Here is a 19,287-nt window from a genome sequence, read left to right as displayed (position 1 = left end):
AGATACTCCACAAAATACATTTTTATCAGTGGCTTTCTCTTTTCTGTGATCTCCATTATATCAGCCTTTGAAAGGCCTCGGCAGCTGCCAAGTTAAATCTGCAATTTGAGGTGATAACAGCAGCTCAGCAGATGTGAAAAATGTCTGTAAGATACTTACTGATTACAAGGGCTTGGGGATTGGCCAGAAAGCCCTCTGAGAGCTTTTTGAACTTTGTTCTGTTCCCCGACACCTCATTTTCATAGACATTATTATAAAGTGATTTTCATTTAGGTCATGAGGGTGGAGCCTGGAAAACTGCAGCTACTACCAAAGGAGCCTCCTAGGGAGACCCATGGAGTCTTGGGGTTCTGCAGAGAAAGATGTTTTTCAGAACAGTGAACTGAAACTTGTACCATGTTCTGAAATTCAAGCTTTTTTGGTTAAATCGGGATATCAAGGAAATAACAATATTGATAGCTTCGGTCTTTTTTCTTTATTCTTTTAAGACATCTGACAGATGTCTTGTGCTATTGACCCAGACTACCTTTTGCCTTTGGGGGCCATCTAGACCCGTATTTCCCAGGCAACACAGCTAGTGAGAGTCCTCTCCTGTTTCCCTACATCACTGCCTGCCTGACACAAGTTTTCTGAAGTGCTTAGAAACTATGCGTGCTCCAAGAAGAAATGCAGGTGGTTAGTAATTCTAGTGGGAGAGAAAAGATAGCTAGAAAAAGGAGAATGTTGTCACTGGTGGTAAAAAGCTTTTTGAAAATACTGCTTAATCCTTTTTAATGTAGCCTAAATGCATCTGATACCTATTCCAGTATTTTCTCCCATGAGGAATCATTTCCAAGGAATCAAATTCCTTGTGAGAATTTATTTTTATATCAGGTTAGCAGTTTTTTTGTGCTGTTAACCATTTTTATTTTTGGAATATAAAATAAAAATTTGTGGTTTTATATGTGGTAATACAGTTCCGTCTCCAAATTTCTGTTTTCTTCATGTAGAGGGCTACTTCTACAAGAGAACAGCAGGTTTGCCGAAGCACTCCATTATTACAAATTGGCCATTGCAAGTAGGCCTACTCTTGCATGTAAGTAATATTCAGATTGTTTTTTTATACCTCTTTCTGTTCTTGAAAATTATCCCTGTGATTGTCAGCTTTATAGAGAACCCATTCAGTGCTTCTGTTTCTGAACACTTGCTACTTAAATTATGAGCTTCTAACACATATCTCTTTTAATTTCATATTTGGATGTCCTTGATCATTTAAAAAATTATGGTAGCTGTAACTTTTACTAAACTAGAGCTCACAATTATTGGAATTCTTTGATGAGACGTTACGGACCCAAGTATGAAAGATTATTCTGGAGCTCAACAAGAAAGGAAAACAAAGTCCCAGTTGTGTGTGGTCAACATGGCCTTTATTCCAGCTGGGTGCAGGTGGAGTGACATCAGAAAAGGAATTCCACACATGGGTCATAGCAGATAGGGATTTCTACCTGGGCAGTTGGGTGCAAAAAGGGGTCAGGAAAATAGGGATTGGTTCATTTACTATTTCCTGGGAGGGACATGCTTCCTAGGAAAGGGATCCTTCCTGGGCAGGTTAGTTTTACCTGGGCAGGTGGACCCTATCACTGAGGGCAGAGACTTGTTTTTTATATTTTGCACTGATGCTACAGTTCCCATTATGATTATTGATCCTATAAAAATTTGAGGGTCTTTTGAATAAGAAATAATCTGTAGAAACTAAACTGAAGGAAAGATAATTTTGTTTCATCAGAAGTCTCTATCATCTTCTCACACTTCTCCTTCCCTCAGCTGCATATTTGAACACCGGCATTATTCTTATGAACCAAGGAAAGACAGAAGAAGCCCGACGTACGTTCCTGAAGTGCTCTGAAATCCCCGATGAAAACCTGAAGGACCCTCACGCACACAAGAGCTCTGTTACCAGCTGCCTTTACAACCTGGGGAAACTCTACCATGAGCAGGGACGTTATGAGGTCAGGCCAACATCTGTCTGTCCTCTCCCACCCCATCCACATGTTCTCACCAAGTCTCAATGTTTAACCCACAGTCTTGCAGGGCCCTGCTGTCTTTACAAAAAAACTAACATATGTACACATTAAACTACTGTCCTTTGAGAAACTAACATGTGCTCACATTAAAAGAGTTTTGTGATCAAATTTGTTTGGGGAAAAGAAGAACTCTGCTAAATAAAAATGTAATAAATTTTTTTCCTGAGTTTCTCAGAGCAGTTATAATATGTCAGTATAAATTGTGACTAGCCAAGAAAGAGAGATAACATGAAATGTTTCTCAAGTTTATGTGCTCACTTTTTCTTTAATGATCCAAGACACAGTTTCTAGAATATCTTATACCCAGTGTTTAATATTTTTTAAAAATAATATTGTTTGTACTTTAAGTATTAAGAAAGCAATGTGATGCTAATTTTTCTTATTTCTCTTAATTCTCTCTAAAATTATTATATGATAAAATGAAATTTTGTTTTGTTATTTAATAGAGGGGAAAGGAAACGTGGTGTAAAGAGGACATTGTGGTAGAAGTGAGGATGGGAGCCAGCCTTTCTCTGCAGGAAGCATGCTTGCATGCGTTCCTAGTTCTGTTGCCCTCTCTGTCCTTTTAACTCTTAAACCCTTTCACAATACTTTAAAACTGAAATACAAAGACACAGCTTTTAAAGTAATTGCATCTAATAACTTCAGTAAATCTGTGTGGTCAGAAATTTATTAGTAGGTATTTTATTCAGATCCTACCAGGGACTTATCCTATTCATAATTATGAATAACTTCCAAATATGATTTAAAAAAATTTTTTTGAGTGTTAAAAGTCTTTTATTATTGAAAAAAATTTGGCTCATTCTAGACACTTTTTTTTTAAAGTTATAATTTAAGGTTAACTGTAGCACATTTTGCTTATTGTATTATTTTTTCTTTTTTTAATTAAATCATGGCTGTGTACATTAATGTAGTCATGGGGTACAATGTGCTGGTTTTATATACCATTTGAAATACTCTCATCAAACTGGTTAACATAGCCATCATGGCATTTTCTTAGTTATTGTGTTAAGACATTTATATTCTACATTTAGTAAGTTTCACAGTACCCTTGTAAGCTGCACCATAGGTGTGGTCCTGCCAATTACCCTCCCTCCACCCATCCTCTCTCCTCCCCTCCCCTCCCCTCCCTCTCCCCTTTTCCCTCCCTCTCCCCTTTCCCCTTCTTCTTTAATGGACGGACTTACGTTAACTGGAAAATTTATATTAAAAGAACATTGCTAACTTGGAATTCTTGTTAAACTATGGCATTCTTCACTGGCTGGGCTGAGCACTTTCATTTGTGAAATTGAGATAACAAGCTATCAAAGGCCAGCTCAATTATTTTCCTCTAGTGATCCATTTAGAAATAGCAGTGGATGGTTTTAACTTTGGAAGAATGTTATTTTGTTTTCAGGGTATATTATTGAACTTTATTGAACTTATTCATCTTTTTTAAATTTCTTACAAATTAGGAAGCCCTCAGTGTTTACAAGGAAGCAATTCAGAAAATGCCAAGGCAGTTTGCCCCGCAGAGCCTGTACAACATGATGGGTAAGTGACACATTAGGATTTTAAAGTGATATTTCAGAGATGTAGAGAGAAATTAAAACATGCTTGTGTTCAGTGGGATTCTGATGAACCATATTAACTATCTCAAGGAAATCTTATTTCACAATTGGGTATCACATTCAAATTCCAACAGAATAGACTTGTTCTGATATAAACAAATAGATGTGTGAACATGCTAATTCCCAGTATATGGGTTAGATCCCAGAATTTTTGCGCAGGGTTCTCAAAACCCTCTGGATGTTGAGTATTAGCTGTACTGTAGAGAGATTGCAAAAGTAATATCTTGTATATATGTATAGAATTATCAAGTATGTTTAGAATGAATAAAGTACATGTCTGTTTTAATGGATTTATCAAATTCATGATGAAATTGATGGTGTTATTTCCTTAATCAGAAGGTTCTTAAAAGGTGACATGCTGTGATGAAGAAAGGCATGAACTTCAATGCTTACAAGAGATGAGATAACTAAGCCAACTTGGATGGTTTTGATGGATCAGGCCTTGAATCTCAATAGATTTTTTCGGAGTAGGATTTTAGAATAAAAATAAGATGGTACAGACTGTAAAGGTGCTACAATTATTCCTTTGTCCATGCTGAATAATCACCTTAATTCTATTATCAGACAGTGTGTAAATCTAAGGCATGGATTTTTCTATACAAGAAGTTGAGTACTAGAGATTTCTAACATCTGCTGCCACCAGTGGTTGATTCTGTTTGCCTTATAGTAAATTGTTACCACAACTGTTTGATGGTAGACACAAGTGAAAACCACAAATTCAGCACTTGACTTTTGGGAAAAGAAAAAAACTCTCTAAGGTTTAAAAATGCCCTACTGATTGATTAGTGTGGCTGTTTCAAGATATGAGAAGAAAATGGGTTACTATTGTTCTCAGATATTTTTCTCCAAAGCACAAACTGCAAACTCAGAATGTTAAACCCGGTTAAGTTTGATGTTTCTAGGACTCTGTGATGCATGCGAAATAAATGAGATTAGCATTTTACTATCAACCTGTTTATGAATATGATCTCTAGGATTATTTTCCATTCCTAAATTTTATGATTTGAAGAATTTGATTATAACTGTATGGCTTAAGCAAAAACAAGCAAATTAAAATATCCCAAACCTTCTCAAACTAGAATATATACACCTGGAAGGAACACTCACATTGTTTGTTTTCCATGTGACAGGAAATTTAGAAATCATTTAGTGAGAGAATGGAGTATAGGTTGGTAAATAGAAAAAATATATTATTTAGGAGAGGTTAAAATATTCATTCTGTGTTTCTGGAAATTCCACCCCCAGTAGAATGATATAATGCTCATATAAAAAAAGATACTGAAGTAATTGTTAGTTGTTTTTTTTTCCTCTGTGTATAATTACTAAAAAGTAAAATCTGTGTTTGTTAAATGGACTTTTACCCCTTAAGTTTTATAAATTAAAACAGTGCCTTCTGCTGTCCAGCATTTTACTATCAACCTGTTTATGCCGATGAAAGGTTCATGTACGTAAAACATGTGACGGAGTGTGTAGATGTATCAGTTAAATTAGGTTTTCTATTTTAATGCTGGATGTGTTTCATGTCAAAATAAATACTGAAAGAATTATTTTCTCTAACTTTCTCTCAAGAAGCACAATGATTTTAGTTGATGATTTTATTTTGAACTCTAGTGCTAGTGCCTGCGAAGCCCTTACTCCCTATTTTCTTATCAAATGAAACATCTTCCTTTAAATTAGGGTGGGGCTCTGAGATCCTTGGCAACAGACCTCACGTGATAACTATTTTTAATGGGAAGTGGCAGTTTTCACTGTGGTTATGCATAGTTATTCAACAAAATTCATTCAATTATTTTATGTTAATAAATTTGAAAATTCAGCTGGTTCCTCTGTCTGTCTCTCATGGTTACACAAATGCTGAGCACACATAGGCAGCTCATAAGTGTGTCCCTGGGAGTTCTAACTTTGTACTTTGTCTTCTTTTCCATGATAGAAAGAGATGGTTGCTTTGCCTGGACTCTAAAAAGCATCCTAATAATTTTTGATGGAAAGATCCTAATATAACTTAAAATTATAGATTTCTTTGGTAATCACGGTGTCTGCTTTCTGCTTAATTTTATGGGAAGGTCTGTCAGCTGATCAGGTTTTATAGTTTTGACTTGTTTAGGAAACTCTCATTTTCTAAATGAGATCACCTCCTAATCGAATGTGTTAAATCCCCCAAGTGTTTGCTTTAACTCCTAATACATTTTGATTAGCCTCCATTTGACAAGGAAAAAAAATGGCCCAGGAGATAAGCTGTTCTGCCAGTTCATGTGCTGATTATCCTATCAAGTTTATCAACATCCTTGAATGTGTTTTCTAATTCACACATTTACATATTATTGGTGCCCTTTGGTGATCAGCGATGGATTATAATGATTATAATGTCTGGATTGATTTTGCCTGTGAATACTCATTTTTCTTATGTCTCACTTATATGCCCTTTCATGACCACTACCCCAAGGACTTGTATGGTTGTATACATAGTTTTTCCCATTCAATTTTTTTCTTTTCTTTAGAGGTTAAGAGAAATTGAGGCATATATCTAAATAAATGCAGTTACACTCGAGTGTTGTTATTAGTTTAATAACTAAATTGACTGCAGTTGCTCAAAAAATAAAACCCACTCTAGTCCTATGGATTTTCCATCCTCTTGAACATCTTACAAAAAACCTATTGCACGACAGTATCCTTAGTGTCAATTGACTCGGTGTCAGTTGAACGTTGAATGAATGTATTTTTCCCGTTTGTATATATATTACTAAATAACAAGTTTGATTAATTTACTTTCCTACTTAAATTTGCCCTATTTTATTTTATTTATTTATTTTATTTTTTTTATTAAATCATAACTGTATACATTGATATGATCATGGGGCATCATACATTCGCTTCATAGACCATTTGACACATTTTCATCACAATGGTTAACATAGCCTTCCTGGCATTATCTCAGTTACTGTGCCAAAACATTTACATTCTGCATTTACCAAGTTTCGCAAATACCCCTGTAAGATGCACCACAGGTATGATCCCACCGATCCCCCTCCCTCCCCTCCCTTTCCCACCTCCCCCTATTGTTAGGTTGTAACTGGGTTATAGCTTTCATGTGAGAGCCCCAAATTAGTTTCATAGTAGGGCTGAGTACATTGGGTACTTTTTCTTCCATTCTTGAGATACTTTACTAAGAAGAATATGTTCCAGCTCCATCCATGTAAACATGAAAGAGGTAAAGTCTCCATCTTTCTTTAAGGCTGCATAATATTCCATGGTGTACATATACCACAATTTATTAATCCATTCGTGGATCGATGGGCACTTGGGCTGTTTCCATGACTTAGCAATTATGAATTGGGCTGCAATAAACATTCTGGTACAAATATCTTTGTTATGTTGTGATTTTTGGTCTTCTGGGTATATGCCCAGCAGAGGGATTACAGGATTGAATGGCAGATCTATTTTTAGATCTCTAAGTGTTCTCCGTATCTCTTTCCAAAAGGAATGTATTAATTTACATTCCCACCAGCAGTGCAGAAGTGTTCCCTTTTCTCCACATCCACGCCAACATCTCTGGTCTTGAGATTTTGTGATATAGGCTAGTCTCACTGGAGTTAGATGATATCTCAAAGTAGTTTTGATTTGCATTTCTCTGATGATTAAAGATGATGAGCATTTTTTGATATGTCTGAAGGCCGCGCGCCAGTCTTCTTCAGAGAAGTTTCTCTTCAAATCCCTTGCCCACCCTGCGATGGGATCCCTTGTTTTTTTCTTGCTGATGCGTTTGAGTTCTCTGTGGATTCTGGTTATTAAACCTTTGTCAGAGATATACCCTGCAAATATCTTCTCCCATTCTGAGGGCTGTTTGTTTGCTTTACTTACTGTGTTCTTGGCTGTGCGGAAGCTTTTTAGTTTGATCAAGTCCCGGTAGTGTATTTTTGAAGCTGCTTCAATTGCCCAGGGGGTTCTCCTCATAAAATACTCGCCCAGACCAATTTCTTCAAGGGTTTTCCCTGCACTCTCCTCTAGTATTTTTATAGTTTCGTGTCTTAAGTTTAAATCTTTAATCCAATGATAGTCTATCTTAGTTAATGGTGAAAGGTGTGGGTCCAATTTCAGTCTTCTGCAGGTTGCCAGCCAGTTCACCCAGCACCATTTGTTAAATAGGGAATCTTTTCCCCACTGAATGTTTTTAATTGGCTTGTCAAAGATCAAATAGTGGTAAGTAGCTGGATTCATCTCTTGGTTCTCTATTCTGTTCCAGATATCTACTTCTGTGTTTTTGTGCCAGTACCATGCTGTTTTGATCACTATCGATTTGTAGTAAAGTCTGAGGTCTGGTAGTGTGATTCCTCTTGTTTTGTTTTTATTTCTGAGTAATGTCTTGGCTATTCGAGGTTTTTTCTGATTCCATATAAAACGAAGTATTGTTTTTTCAAGATATTAAAATATGACAGTGGAGCTTTAATAGGGAGTGCATTGAAATTATATATTGCTTTGGGTAGTATGGACATTTTGATAATGTTGATTCTTCCCAGCCATGAGCATGGTATGTTTTTCCATTTGTTAACATTTTCAGCTATTTCTTTTCTTAGAGTTTCATAGTTCTCTTTATAGAGATCTTTCACATCTTTTGTTAGGTAAATTCCCAAATATTTCATTATTTTATTTTAAAATAATTCATTTAATTTTATTGTAACAGTTCCTAAGTAAACTTTTAAAAAATATTTAAAAATGGATTTTCATTAGTCTCTTTTCTTTTATAGGACCACCATAATTGTATAATAAGTGAGAAGACTCTTTCCATTCAGAGTCAAGGGAATTACAAACAGATACTAAATGATATTATTTTTTGTTTGTTTATTTGTTTGTTTGTTTTTGCAGTGTTTGACCGGGTTTGGGTTTGAACTCGCCACCTCTGGCATATGGGGCCAGCTCCTAAATGATATTTGAACCATAGGGGCTGCCCCTAAATGATATTTTATAAACAAAAATTAAACTTTCACCTCGGTTCTCAGAAGTTATGAGAATACATGAAATATTAATGGTCTGGTCTAACAAACTATGTGTTAAAGTTGCTCCTTGCCAGTTTTCTGACTTACATTCTGTGGGTCTCATTGTCCTCCTGAAAGCACAGATTGCGTTAAATAGAGATACAGTGAGTGGAGTGTGGTTCTGGAAGCCACATCTCCTGGGTTCCAATTATGGTTTTGATACTTACTAGCTGAGAATTCTTGGGCAAATTATTTAATAGAAGCCTCAGTTTCACCATCTGTAAGACTTTTGTAATAGTAGTGTGTTTGAGGATTGATTAAAATAATGAAGGTAGAGTATATTTACCCAAATGCATGACATAACAAGTGTTTCATATCATGACCTTCCACTGGAACCACCATCATTTCTGTGGGCTTTTACACTCCAAAAATCGGTTATATTCTCTCTTGGTTTTTTTTTTGCATTTAGCAGTATACATATGATTATTCTATAGATAAGACTTACATCATAGTGATGTCCTTTTGGTTACTAAAATTCAGTGGAGATTGTTTAGTTTCTGTCGTCTCCAGAATTGCTGTATTTTCTCACATGTCTCTATTCTCTATTAGCTATATTAACAAAAAGAGAAACAGGATATTCTGTTAATGCCCAATACCTTGGTTTCCTTGGACTGTGGCCTCCACATTAAAATGGTCAGACTTAAGTTAGACTTTCTTCTCTTTCTGTTACGTTTTTCTTTTAGACTTAATCAAAATTATTCTTCCTACTCTTAGAGGTGTAATAAGCATCTCTCAATTTCTCCATTTTCTCAAATTACAGATATATGTGAGAATTACAGAATTTTAGAGATGAAAAGTTCATATCTTAGAAACCCATATAATATCTCTTTATTTTACAAGATAGAAAACTAACACACCTAGAATTAAGTTGATCTGTTCAGAATTACACATTGTTATTAGAGCCAGGAATGTAATTTTCTGATATAAATTAAGATGCTTTTTCTGTTAACCATTCTTTTGTTACTGAAACTGGTGCATTATTTGCTATATCAAAATACCTTTTATTTACACATTTAATAATCAACAGAAAATACATAAAAGCCTCTTCCGATTAGCTGTAGAGAATGCTAAACCTACAAATTTATGGTTTCACTCAGATACATTAAATATATAGAATATTTAAAAATTATTTTAAATGCAGGATAATTTTTGAACCCCCTCAATTTTTCTTCTCTTTCTTTTTATTATGTGTCTGTAAGCATTGCTTTTGAATAATCTGAAAGGAATATAGGAAACCAAATTAAGCTGTAACTTCCAATTATTTCTATCAGTTTGAGCTCTTGCAATCCCAAAGGTCATTTTAAGCCTATTTGCTACTTAAAATACAATTACTTGCCTTTCTCAATGTAAAGTAATTGTTCAGTTTAATTATACAAGTGATTTAGAATGTATCATCTTGGTAATATATCTTAAGAACCAACGGGCATAATGTTTTAGATGGATTAAAAGAGAATTTAGGGATACTTATTTTATATACTCACTGTTTAGAATAACTTCAATGTGTAACAACAAAACAACAAAAAATTTGTTTTATGAAGTCACAAGTGCTGAGTGTTGAGTACCAAGTGGTGGCTGTAGGAAATGTAAATAATTAATATGGATCCTGCTCTCATAGAACTTTTTGGAAGATTTCACAGGTGATCCCGGACTCTTGAGTTCCTCTTCTTAATAATAATTGCCTATAAGAAAAAGGAAAAGCATTATTCTAACCTTAAGAGTATTTTGTCTGTAACTATGGAGGCAATGATATGCTGACTACACCAAACAAAACAAAGAGGAAAATCTTAAGCTTTTTAATTCTAATGTGATCCTAAGATCATAATTAGCACATATGTTCATATTATTCTTTTCTTTAAAATGTGTTTATGATGAGTAACATACATTTATCTTTAGGAGAGATTACATTCTCTCTTTCCTTTTTCCAGGAAATTGCATAATAATGACCCATTGCTTTTTATTACCCTATTTGCTTTTATTGTCATCATACTATTTCCATTCTATTCTGATAATTTCTTGTTTATTTTTATATTCTTTTTGCTTCTAAATCCCAGCTCAATATTAGAAAATATATTTTGCTTCATAATTGTAGCTAATATTTTATTTACATGGATTCAAAATTGAAAAAAGTTTTCACATTCTCTAACGAGAATTTAATTTTCAGCTCTTTAAAATGTCTCTTTAATTATGAGATTTTTCCATTTTTATTGGGCTATTCACAGAGAATGAGAAAAACAATGGGAAACAAAATGAATTTATTTTTATGTATTTTGGTGTAAAAAGAAAAAAGTCATGGAAATTCAGAGTTTTAATTTTGAGAAACTTGTGAAGGGAAAGAGCTGTGCCATAAAAAGCTGCCAGTGATCTTTAGATCTTTTACCATTATATCTATAAGAAGAGCTGACCATCAAGGTTCCAAATATCTCTTAAGAAAACAGGATGTAAAACTCTTCACTTGTAAATTCAAACTTGAAATACATACCTTTTGTGTTGCTGTTCAGTTGGTTGAATGAGTGTAAAAGAAGTCTGATATGGAACTTTTCTCTGTAAAGAGAAAGACATACATGTCTTCTGTATGGCTTATGTTTTAGCTGAATCTTTAATTTTTAATTGATTTATCTGTGCATGCAAGTGTTTACTTCACCTTATTTCAGAGCGTATTTAGAGTGAAGATGTTCACAGTAAATTTTGCTATGATGGCTTACATGCTTAACGTTCCTTTAACTGGTTTGTCAGTGAATTGAACGTGCCCACTGAAAGAGATGGTTTTTAACTGTGAGATTTGAACTTTGACTTCTTTCAAGTGTGGAAACATTAAAACTCTGGTAGTGTTAAGCTTTTGATACCACCTGCTTCCCCTATTTTGAGTTCTGGTGATTTTCCTACGATTCCTTCCATTGGCACTCTTGAAAATCAACGAGGCAGTGCTATCCACAGGAGTATGACCAGGTAACTAGATTAGTCATTAATCTATGTAACTCCAAAAAGAATGTTAACTTCTAATTTTTAAGACAAGTCTTTTCATCTCACTTTCATTAGCCCATCAGAACAGACAAAACGAGGAGACCAATGCCAGGTGTATAGAGCTCACCAGTCCAGAAAGAGGGATTTTAGAAGTTCACTTTGGAAGATGAAGATAGGTTGCCAACAAGATAAGGAAATCACAGACTTTTGGCTGTGTATCAAAAAGAATGAATACATAAAATTTATTGGCAAAACACTATAATTTTTTTCTCCTAAAAGTTCATTTCTCATTATAAAACTGCAGTTGTTTTATTTTTTTTTCTTTTTACCTTTCATGTTTATCTCCACATTATGTGCCATGATTACAAATGTTCATTTGCTAGGCATTAGTCAATACAATACAAAGGCCAGAATCCAGTTTAACTGCATTAAATAAGTAATATATTTTGTTTAAAGTTTCAATTTTACTCAAGACAAGAAGATACATGGTCCCTAAGGGGAGTTTGGACATTTTAATGCTAATTGTAGGTTTGCCCAAAGATCATGTGTAGGTCTAATGCTGCTTTCTTTCATGGAAATCTGATATTGGACAATTGATTGTATTTCAGTGCTATTGAAACCACACAAGCCCACCTGTTACATTATTTCATACATTTGCTGGTTTCATGGTACAGGAAAAGATAGAAGCTTAAAAACTTTATATTTAAATTGGATTATAAGGAAACAAACTCAAATTAATGCCTAATTATATTCTCTGATTCCCAAATAGTTTCAGTGTGTTCTCCTTAAAAAAATAATGTTTTCTAAGATTCCAATAGAAATGAATGAGAAAACATATATTTTTAATTTTTTCATTGAGCACTAGCTATGGAGTTAATTATTTACTCAGTAGTAAATACAAGTTGGCTTACCTTCAGAAAATTGAAGTGATGATGTACCTGGGAAATTCATTCACTGGATTTCAAAATCTGCCATTCTAAATGCTAACTTCAATGTCATTGGATAGAATGAACACAGTCATGTGAAAGAAGAAAATTTGTGTGAATGATACAATCTTGAAAATCAATGTCAAAGAAATGAGATGTTCTTGTGGCACATGTTTAGGCAGCTGAAGGGGCAGAAAGGTGTGATAATTTTTCTGCTCCATTTTTTTTTTCTTTTTTTTTTTTTATTGTTGGGGATTCATTGAGCGTACAATAAGCCAGGTTACACTGATTGCAATTGTTAGATAAAGTCCCTCTTGCAATCATGTCTTGCCCCCATAAAGTGTGACACACACCAAGGCCCCACCCCCCTCCCTCCGTCCCTCTTCTGCTTTTCCTCCCCCACCGATAACCTTAATTGTCATTAATTGTCCTCATATCAAAATTGAGTACATAGGATTCATGCTTCTCCATTCTTGTGAAGCTTTACTAAGAATAATGTCTTCCACTTCCATCCAGGTTAATACGAAGGATGTAAAGTCTCCATTTTTTTTAATAGCTGAATAGTATTCCATGGTATACATATAACACAGCTTGTTAATCCATTCCTGGGTTGGTGGGCATTTAGGCTGTTTCCACATTTTGGCGATTGTAAATTGAGCTGCAATAAACAGTCTAGTATAAGTGTCCTTATGATAAAAGGATTTTTTTCCTTCTGGGTAGATGCCCAGCAATGGGATTGCAGGATCAAATGGGAGGTCTAGCTTGAGTGCTTTGAGGTTTCTCCATACTTCCTTCCAGAAAGGTTGTACTAGTTTGCAGTCCCACCAGCAGTGTAAAAGTGTTCCCTTCTCTCCACATCCACACCAGCATCTGCGGTTTTGAGATTTTGTGACGTGGGCCATTCTCACTGGGGTAAGATGGTATCTCAGGGTGGTTTTTATTTGCATTTCTCTAATATATACAGATGATGAACATTTTTTCATGTGTTTGCTAGCCATTCGTCTGGCATCGTTAGAGAAGGTTCTATTCATGTCTCTTGCCCATTGATATATGGGATTGTTGGCTTTTTTCATGTGGATTAATTTGAGTTCTCTATAGATCCTAGTTATCAAGCTTTTGTCTGATTGAAAATATGCAAATATCCTTTCCCATTGTGTAGGTTGTCTCTTTGCTTTGGTTATTGTCTCCTTAGCTGTACAGAAGCTTTTCAGTTTAATGAAGTCCCATTTGTTTATTTTTGTTGTTGTTGCAATTGCCATGGCAGTCTTCTTCATGAAGTCTTTCCCCAGGCCAATATCTTCCAGTGTTTTTCCTATGCTTTCTTGGAGGATTTGTATTGTTTCATGCCTTAAATTTAAGTCCTTTATCCATCTTGAATCAATTTTTGTGAGTGGGGAAAGGTGTGGGTCCAGTTTCAGTCTTTTACATGTAGACATCCAGTTCTCCCAACACCATTTATTGAATAGGGAATCTTTCCCCCAAGGTATGTTCTTGTTTGGTTTATTGAAGATTAGGTGGTTGTAAGATGTTAGTTTCATTTCTTGGTTTTCAATTCGATTCCAAGTGTCTATGTCTCTATTTTTGTGCCAGTACCATGCTGTCTTGAGCACTATGGCTTTGTAGTACAGACTAAAATCTGGTATGCTGATGCCCCCAGCTTTATTTTTATTACTAAGAACTGCCTTAGCTATATGGGATTTTTTCCAGTTCCATACAAAATGCAGAATCATTTTTTCCAAATCTTGAAAGTATGATGTTGGTATTTTAATAGGAATGGCATTGAATAGGTAGATTGCTTTGGGAAGTATAGACATTTTAACAATGTTGATTCTTCCCATCCATGAGCATGGTATGTTCTTCCATTAGTTAATATCCTCTGCTATTTCCTTTCTGAGGATTTCATAGTTTTCTTTATAGAGGTCCTTCACCTCCTTCCTTAGGTATATTCCTAGGTATTTCATTTTCTTTGAAACTATGGTGAAGGGAGTTGTGTCCTTAATTAGCTTCTATCTTGACTTTTATTGGTGTATACAAAGGCTACTGACTTGTGGACATTGATTTTATATCCTGAAACATTACTGTATTTTTTTTTTTGTTGTTGTTGTTGGGTATTCATTGAGGGTACAATAAGCCAGGTTACACTGATTGCAATTGTTAGGTAAAGTCCCTCTTGCAATCATGTCTTGCCCCCATAAAGTGTGACACACACCAAGGCCCCACCCACCTCCCTCGTTTCCTCTTTCTGCTTCCCCCCCATAACCATAATTGTCATTAATTGTCCTCATATCAAAATTGAGTACATAGGATTCATGCTTCTCCATTCTTGTGATGCTTTACTAAGAATAATGTCTTCCACTTCCATCCAGGTTAATACAAAGGATGTAAAGTCTCCATTTTTTTTAATGGCTGAATAGTATTTCATGGTATACATATACCACAGCTTGTTAATCCATTCCTGGGTTGGTGGGCATTTAGGCTGTTTCCACATTTTGGCGATTGTAAATTGAGCTGCAAGAAACAGTCTAGTACAAGTGTCCTTATGATAAAAGGATTTTTTTCCCTCTGGGTAAATGCCCAGTAATGGGATTGCAGGATCAAATGGGAGGTCTAGCTTGAGTGCTTTGAGGTTTCTCCATACTTCCTTCCAGAAAGGTTGTACTAGTTTGCAGTCCCACCAGCAGCGTAAAAGTGTTCCCTTCTCTCCACATCCACGCCAGCATCTGCAGTTTTCAGATTTTGTGATGTGTGCCATTCTCACTGGGGTTAGATGATATCTCAGGGTTGTTTTGATTTGCATTTCTCTAATATATAGAGACGATGAACATTTTTTCATGTGTTTGTTAGCCATTCGTCTGTCGTCTTTAGAGAAAGTTCTATTCATGTCTCTTGCCCATTGATATAAGGGATTGTTGGCTTTTTTCATGTGGATTAATTTCAGTTCTCTATAGATCCTAGTTATCAAGCTTTTGTCTGATTGAAAATATGCAAATATCCTTTCCCATTGTGTAGGTTGTCTCTTTGCTTTGGTTATTGTCTCCTTAGCTGTACAGAAGCTTTTCAGTTTAATGAAGTCCCATTTGTTTATTTTTGTTGTTGCAATTGCCATGGCAGTCTTCTTCATGAAGTCTTTCCCCAGGCCAATATCTTCCAGTGTTTTTCCTATGCTTTCTTGGAGGATTTGTTTGTTTCATGCCTTAAGTTTAAGTCCTTTATCCATCTTGAATCAATTTTTGTGAGTGGGGAAAGGTGTGGGTCCAGTTTCAGTCTTTTACATGTAGATATCCAGTTCTCCCAACACCATTTATTGAATAGGGAGTCTTTCCCCCAAGGTATGTTCTTGTTTGGTTTATCAAAGATTAGGTGGTTGTAAGATGTTAGTTTCATTTCTTGGTTTTCAATTCCATTCCAAGTGTCTATGTCTCTGTTTTTGTGCCAGTACCATGCTGTCTTGAGCACTATGGCTTTGTAGTACAGACTAAAATCTGGTATGCTGATGCCCCCAGCTTTATTTTTATTACTAAGAACTGCCTTAGCTATACGGGATTTTTTCCGGTTCCATACAAAACGCAGAATCATTTTTTCCAAATCTTGAAAGTACGATGTTGGTATTTTGATAGGAATGGCATTGAATAGGTAGATTACTTTGGGAAGTATAGACATTTTAACAATGTTGATTCTTCCCATCCATGAGCATGGTATGTTCTTCCATTAGTTAATATCCTCTGCTATTTCCTTTCTGAGGATTTCATAATTTTCTTTATAGAGGTCCTTCACCTCCTTCGTTAGGTATATTCCTAGGTATTTCATTTTCTTTGAAACTATGGTGAAGGGAGTTGTGTCCTTAATTAGCTTCTCATCTTGACTATTATTGGTGTATACAAAGGCTACTGACTTGTGGACATTGATTTTATATCCTGAAACATACTGTATTTTTTGATGACTTCTAGGAGTCTTGTGGTTGAGTCTTTGGGGTTCTCTAAGTATAAGATCATGTCGTCAGCAAAGAGGGAGAGTTTGACCTCCTCTGCTCCCATTTGGATTCCCTTTCATTCCTTGTCTTGCCTAATTGTATTGGCTAGAACTTCCAGCACTACGTTGAATAGTAAAGGTGACAGAGGACAACATTGTCTGGTTCCAGTTCTAAGAGGAAAAGCTTTCAGTTTTACTCCATTCAGTAAAATATTGGCTGTGGGTTTGTCATAGATAGCTTCAGTCAGTTTTAGAAATTTGCCACCTATGCCTATACTCTTCAGTGTTCTAATTAGAAAAGGATGCTGGATTTTAGCAATTTCTGCTCCATTGTTAAGAGTTACAGCCAACACTCCTCTGACATGAGAGGTTAATGAGAAAACATAACAAATTCATTTAGTTTAATTTCTACGTGACTGGGAACCATCAGAAATGAAGACCCAAACGTGCAGGAAAAAGTATGATGCTGAGTTTTGATGAGGAATGGAAAGTCTTGCAGAAATATGATTGTACAAAAGGATATGATCTAATGGTAACAGACTGAGTGGGCGTTTGGCAAGACCTCTCTACAGGTTCTTTTTGGCCTCTTTGTCCATTGCTCCTACCTTGGGGATATGGGAGGGGGAACCCCTCAAATGACAGTCTTCAAGGAAAAAGGGGAGTGAGTGACCTTTCTGAATTTTATATCTTGCCATGGAGGACAGGAGTAGTGCTTTCTGTGATATGCTTTAGGGAAGTGGAATTCTGGTATCTATGATTTGCTTTGTGGGAAACAGAGGATCCAGAGATGAGTGGACCGTGGACGGTTAGAAAGACCTTGCTTCTGAGGTCTTCTGACATCCTTCAGTACTCAGCATGCCAACATGTCCCATACGTGGGTATGTTGTGTTCTGAGCATCAACAGAAGCAGCATACATTAAGTTCAAGACTAAATATAATAATTGTCTTCATTTGGCTGTATATTTACTTCCGTTTCCCTTATCAATAGGGGAAACTTATTTTCTACATAAAATTTCATTCAGCTCTCCAAATGAGTTCTTTCCTTTAGGTTTAATTTTCCCGACACTGGTAGAAGCCGTTGCCGTGTTGGAACTGAATGAAGAATGATAATGGGGCATGCATAGTTTTGTTCCAGGAGGCAAGTTGTTTTGCCAATGTGCTAACTATGAGAATGGGATTTGTGGATTATTGTAGAATCTTATTCTCAAGTATTCATTAAAAATAGGGTGAACTTTTAAATTTCTAGTATGTTTCAGTAATTACCATTAAAATAGAAATAAATTATTCATTCCCTGTTATAGAGACGACACGTTACTCGACTCAGGAATACACATGAAATGTGTTCCTGAAAAGATCCGTATAAAACTGAAAATCCTTGTACTCTACTTTTCTGACTTGAAGGAAAGTCACAGCTAATTTTCCTCTACCTATTCTAGTCTCACTTTTATGAATGCTACTATTTCCAGTCATCCCTCCCAGGGTTGTGCAGCTTTGACTCATGCTTTTTTCCTTCTCCTAGTCACTGAGGTGTCTGGCTTGCAGGCTGTGTGCTGATTCTGTGAGGACCTTTTTTGCTTATCTGTGAAAAGTTTGCATGCGTGGACTTTTTTTTTTTTTTTTTTGGCTAATCAGCTTTCATTAGTGTTTGTGTATTTAATGTGTGGCTCCAAACAACTCTTCTTCCAATGTGTAGCAGAGCGGGGAAAAAGGCTGAACACTACTGTGTGTAACCTTTTCTTTTTTTTTTTTTTTAATACAGTTTAGCACTTCCTTATATGATTCTAGTGTTCCTTAATTATTTCAGTTCTGTTACGCTATTTTATTTACTCCATCATCATTCTCCTGAGGACATTACTATATTTTTAGGGAAATGATGCTCATCTCCCCCAACATAAACTTAAAAATGCACATGTGCACATGCATCCACTCTCTACTTTGAAAAATTCTGAGAAAAAATAAAAAGAAAAAATTTTGAGCATTTAAAGGTTTGGCTTCAACATTGGTGGATTGATTATTTAGTGATTTATTTCCTTGAAAATATAAAGGAAATTGAGTGGTCTTCAAGATCTCCAGCTGCAAATAGAGAAACATTGACACAGTCTCCTGCCTTTTTCCCAAGTTTTAAATTTTGATGACACATCAGATGTTTTCTGTACATAAATAGAAATTAAGAACCTTTGTAGCTTTCACTGACATTTAACCTATTTCTTGACAATTAATGTTTTCACTTAATAAAACATTTTTCCATGTATTTCCTGTATGTGTTTTGTATCTACTTTTTCAGGCTTCAGGGCTTTTCCCTCAAGTTTAATGTTACAGGACTTAGTAAAGAGTTGCTTACTAATTGAACCTTTTCATAACTCTCCTGAAGTTCAGACTTGGATAATATTTCATTTTACTTCTAATCCCTTCACCTTAGTACAAATTGTAATTGTTAGTGTGTTGTCAGGTAGTTAAGTTACCTCTTCTGTAATGATGTTGATGTTTTCTTGGTCTGTTCCTACTCGGTAAAATGGTCCTTAAAGATTTTCAGTCAGAACCTGTGTAGGTATATCTGGAGCAACTGGGCAATGTTGTTAGTATAAGAATAGAGGCTGGGTGCAGTGGCTCACAGCCTTAATCCTTGCACTCTGGGAGACCAAAGCCAGTAGACTGCTTGAGCTCAGGAGTTTGAGAACAGTCTGAGCAAGAGTGTCTTTCCTAAAAATAGAAAAATTAGCCAGGCATT

General features: G+C 35.6%; 1 protein-coding gene across 3 annotated transcripts in view; it reads left to right on the top strand.

Annotated features, from left to right (window-relative positions):
• The window catches only part of TMTC2 (transmembrane O-mannosyltransferase targeting cadherins 2), a 474,733-nt gene that overhangs the window by 300,164 nt on the left and 155,282 nt on the right, over positions 1–19,287 (top strand). For all 3 annotated transcript variants that reach the window (XM_053585171.1, XM_053585173.1, XM_053585172.1), the window contains exons 5-7: positions 990–1,075; positions 1,804–1,988; positions 3,518–3,596. In XM_053585171.1, the coding sequence (XP_053441146.1) occupies positions 990–1,075; positions 1,804–1,988; positions 3,518–3,596 (350 nt within the window). The remainder of the gene's footprint in view (positions 1–989; positions 1,076–1,803; positions 1,989–3,517; positions 3,597–19,287) is intronic.

This window comes from Nycticebus coucang, chromosome 3 (genome assembly GCF_027406575.1).
Source record: "Nycticebus coucang isolate mNycCou1 chromosome 3, mNycCou1.pri, whole genome shotgun sequence".
NCBI classification, from domain to species: Eukaryota; Metazoa; Chordata; class Mammalia; order Primates; family Lorisidae; genus Nycticebus; species Nycticebus coucang.
This window is presented reverse-complemented; position numbering and strand designations above follow the sequence as displayed.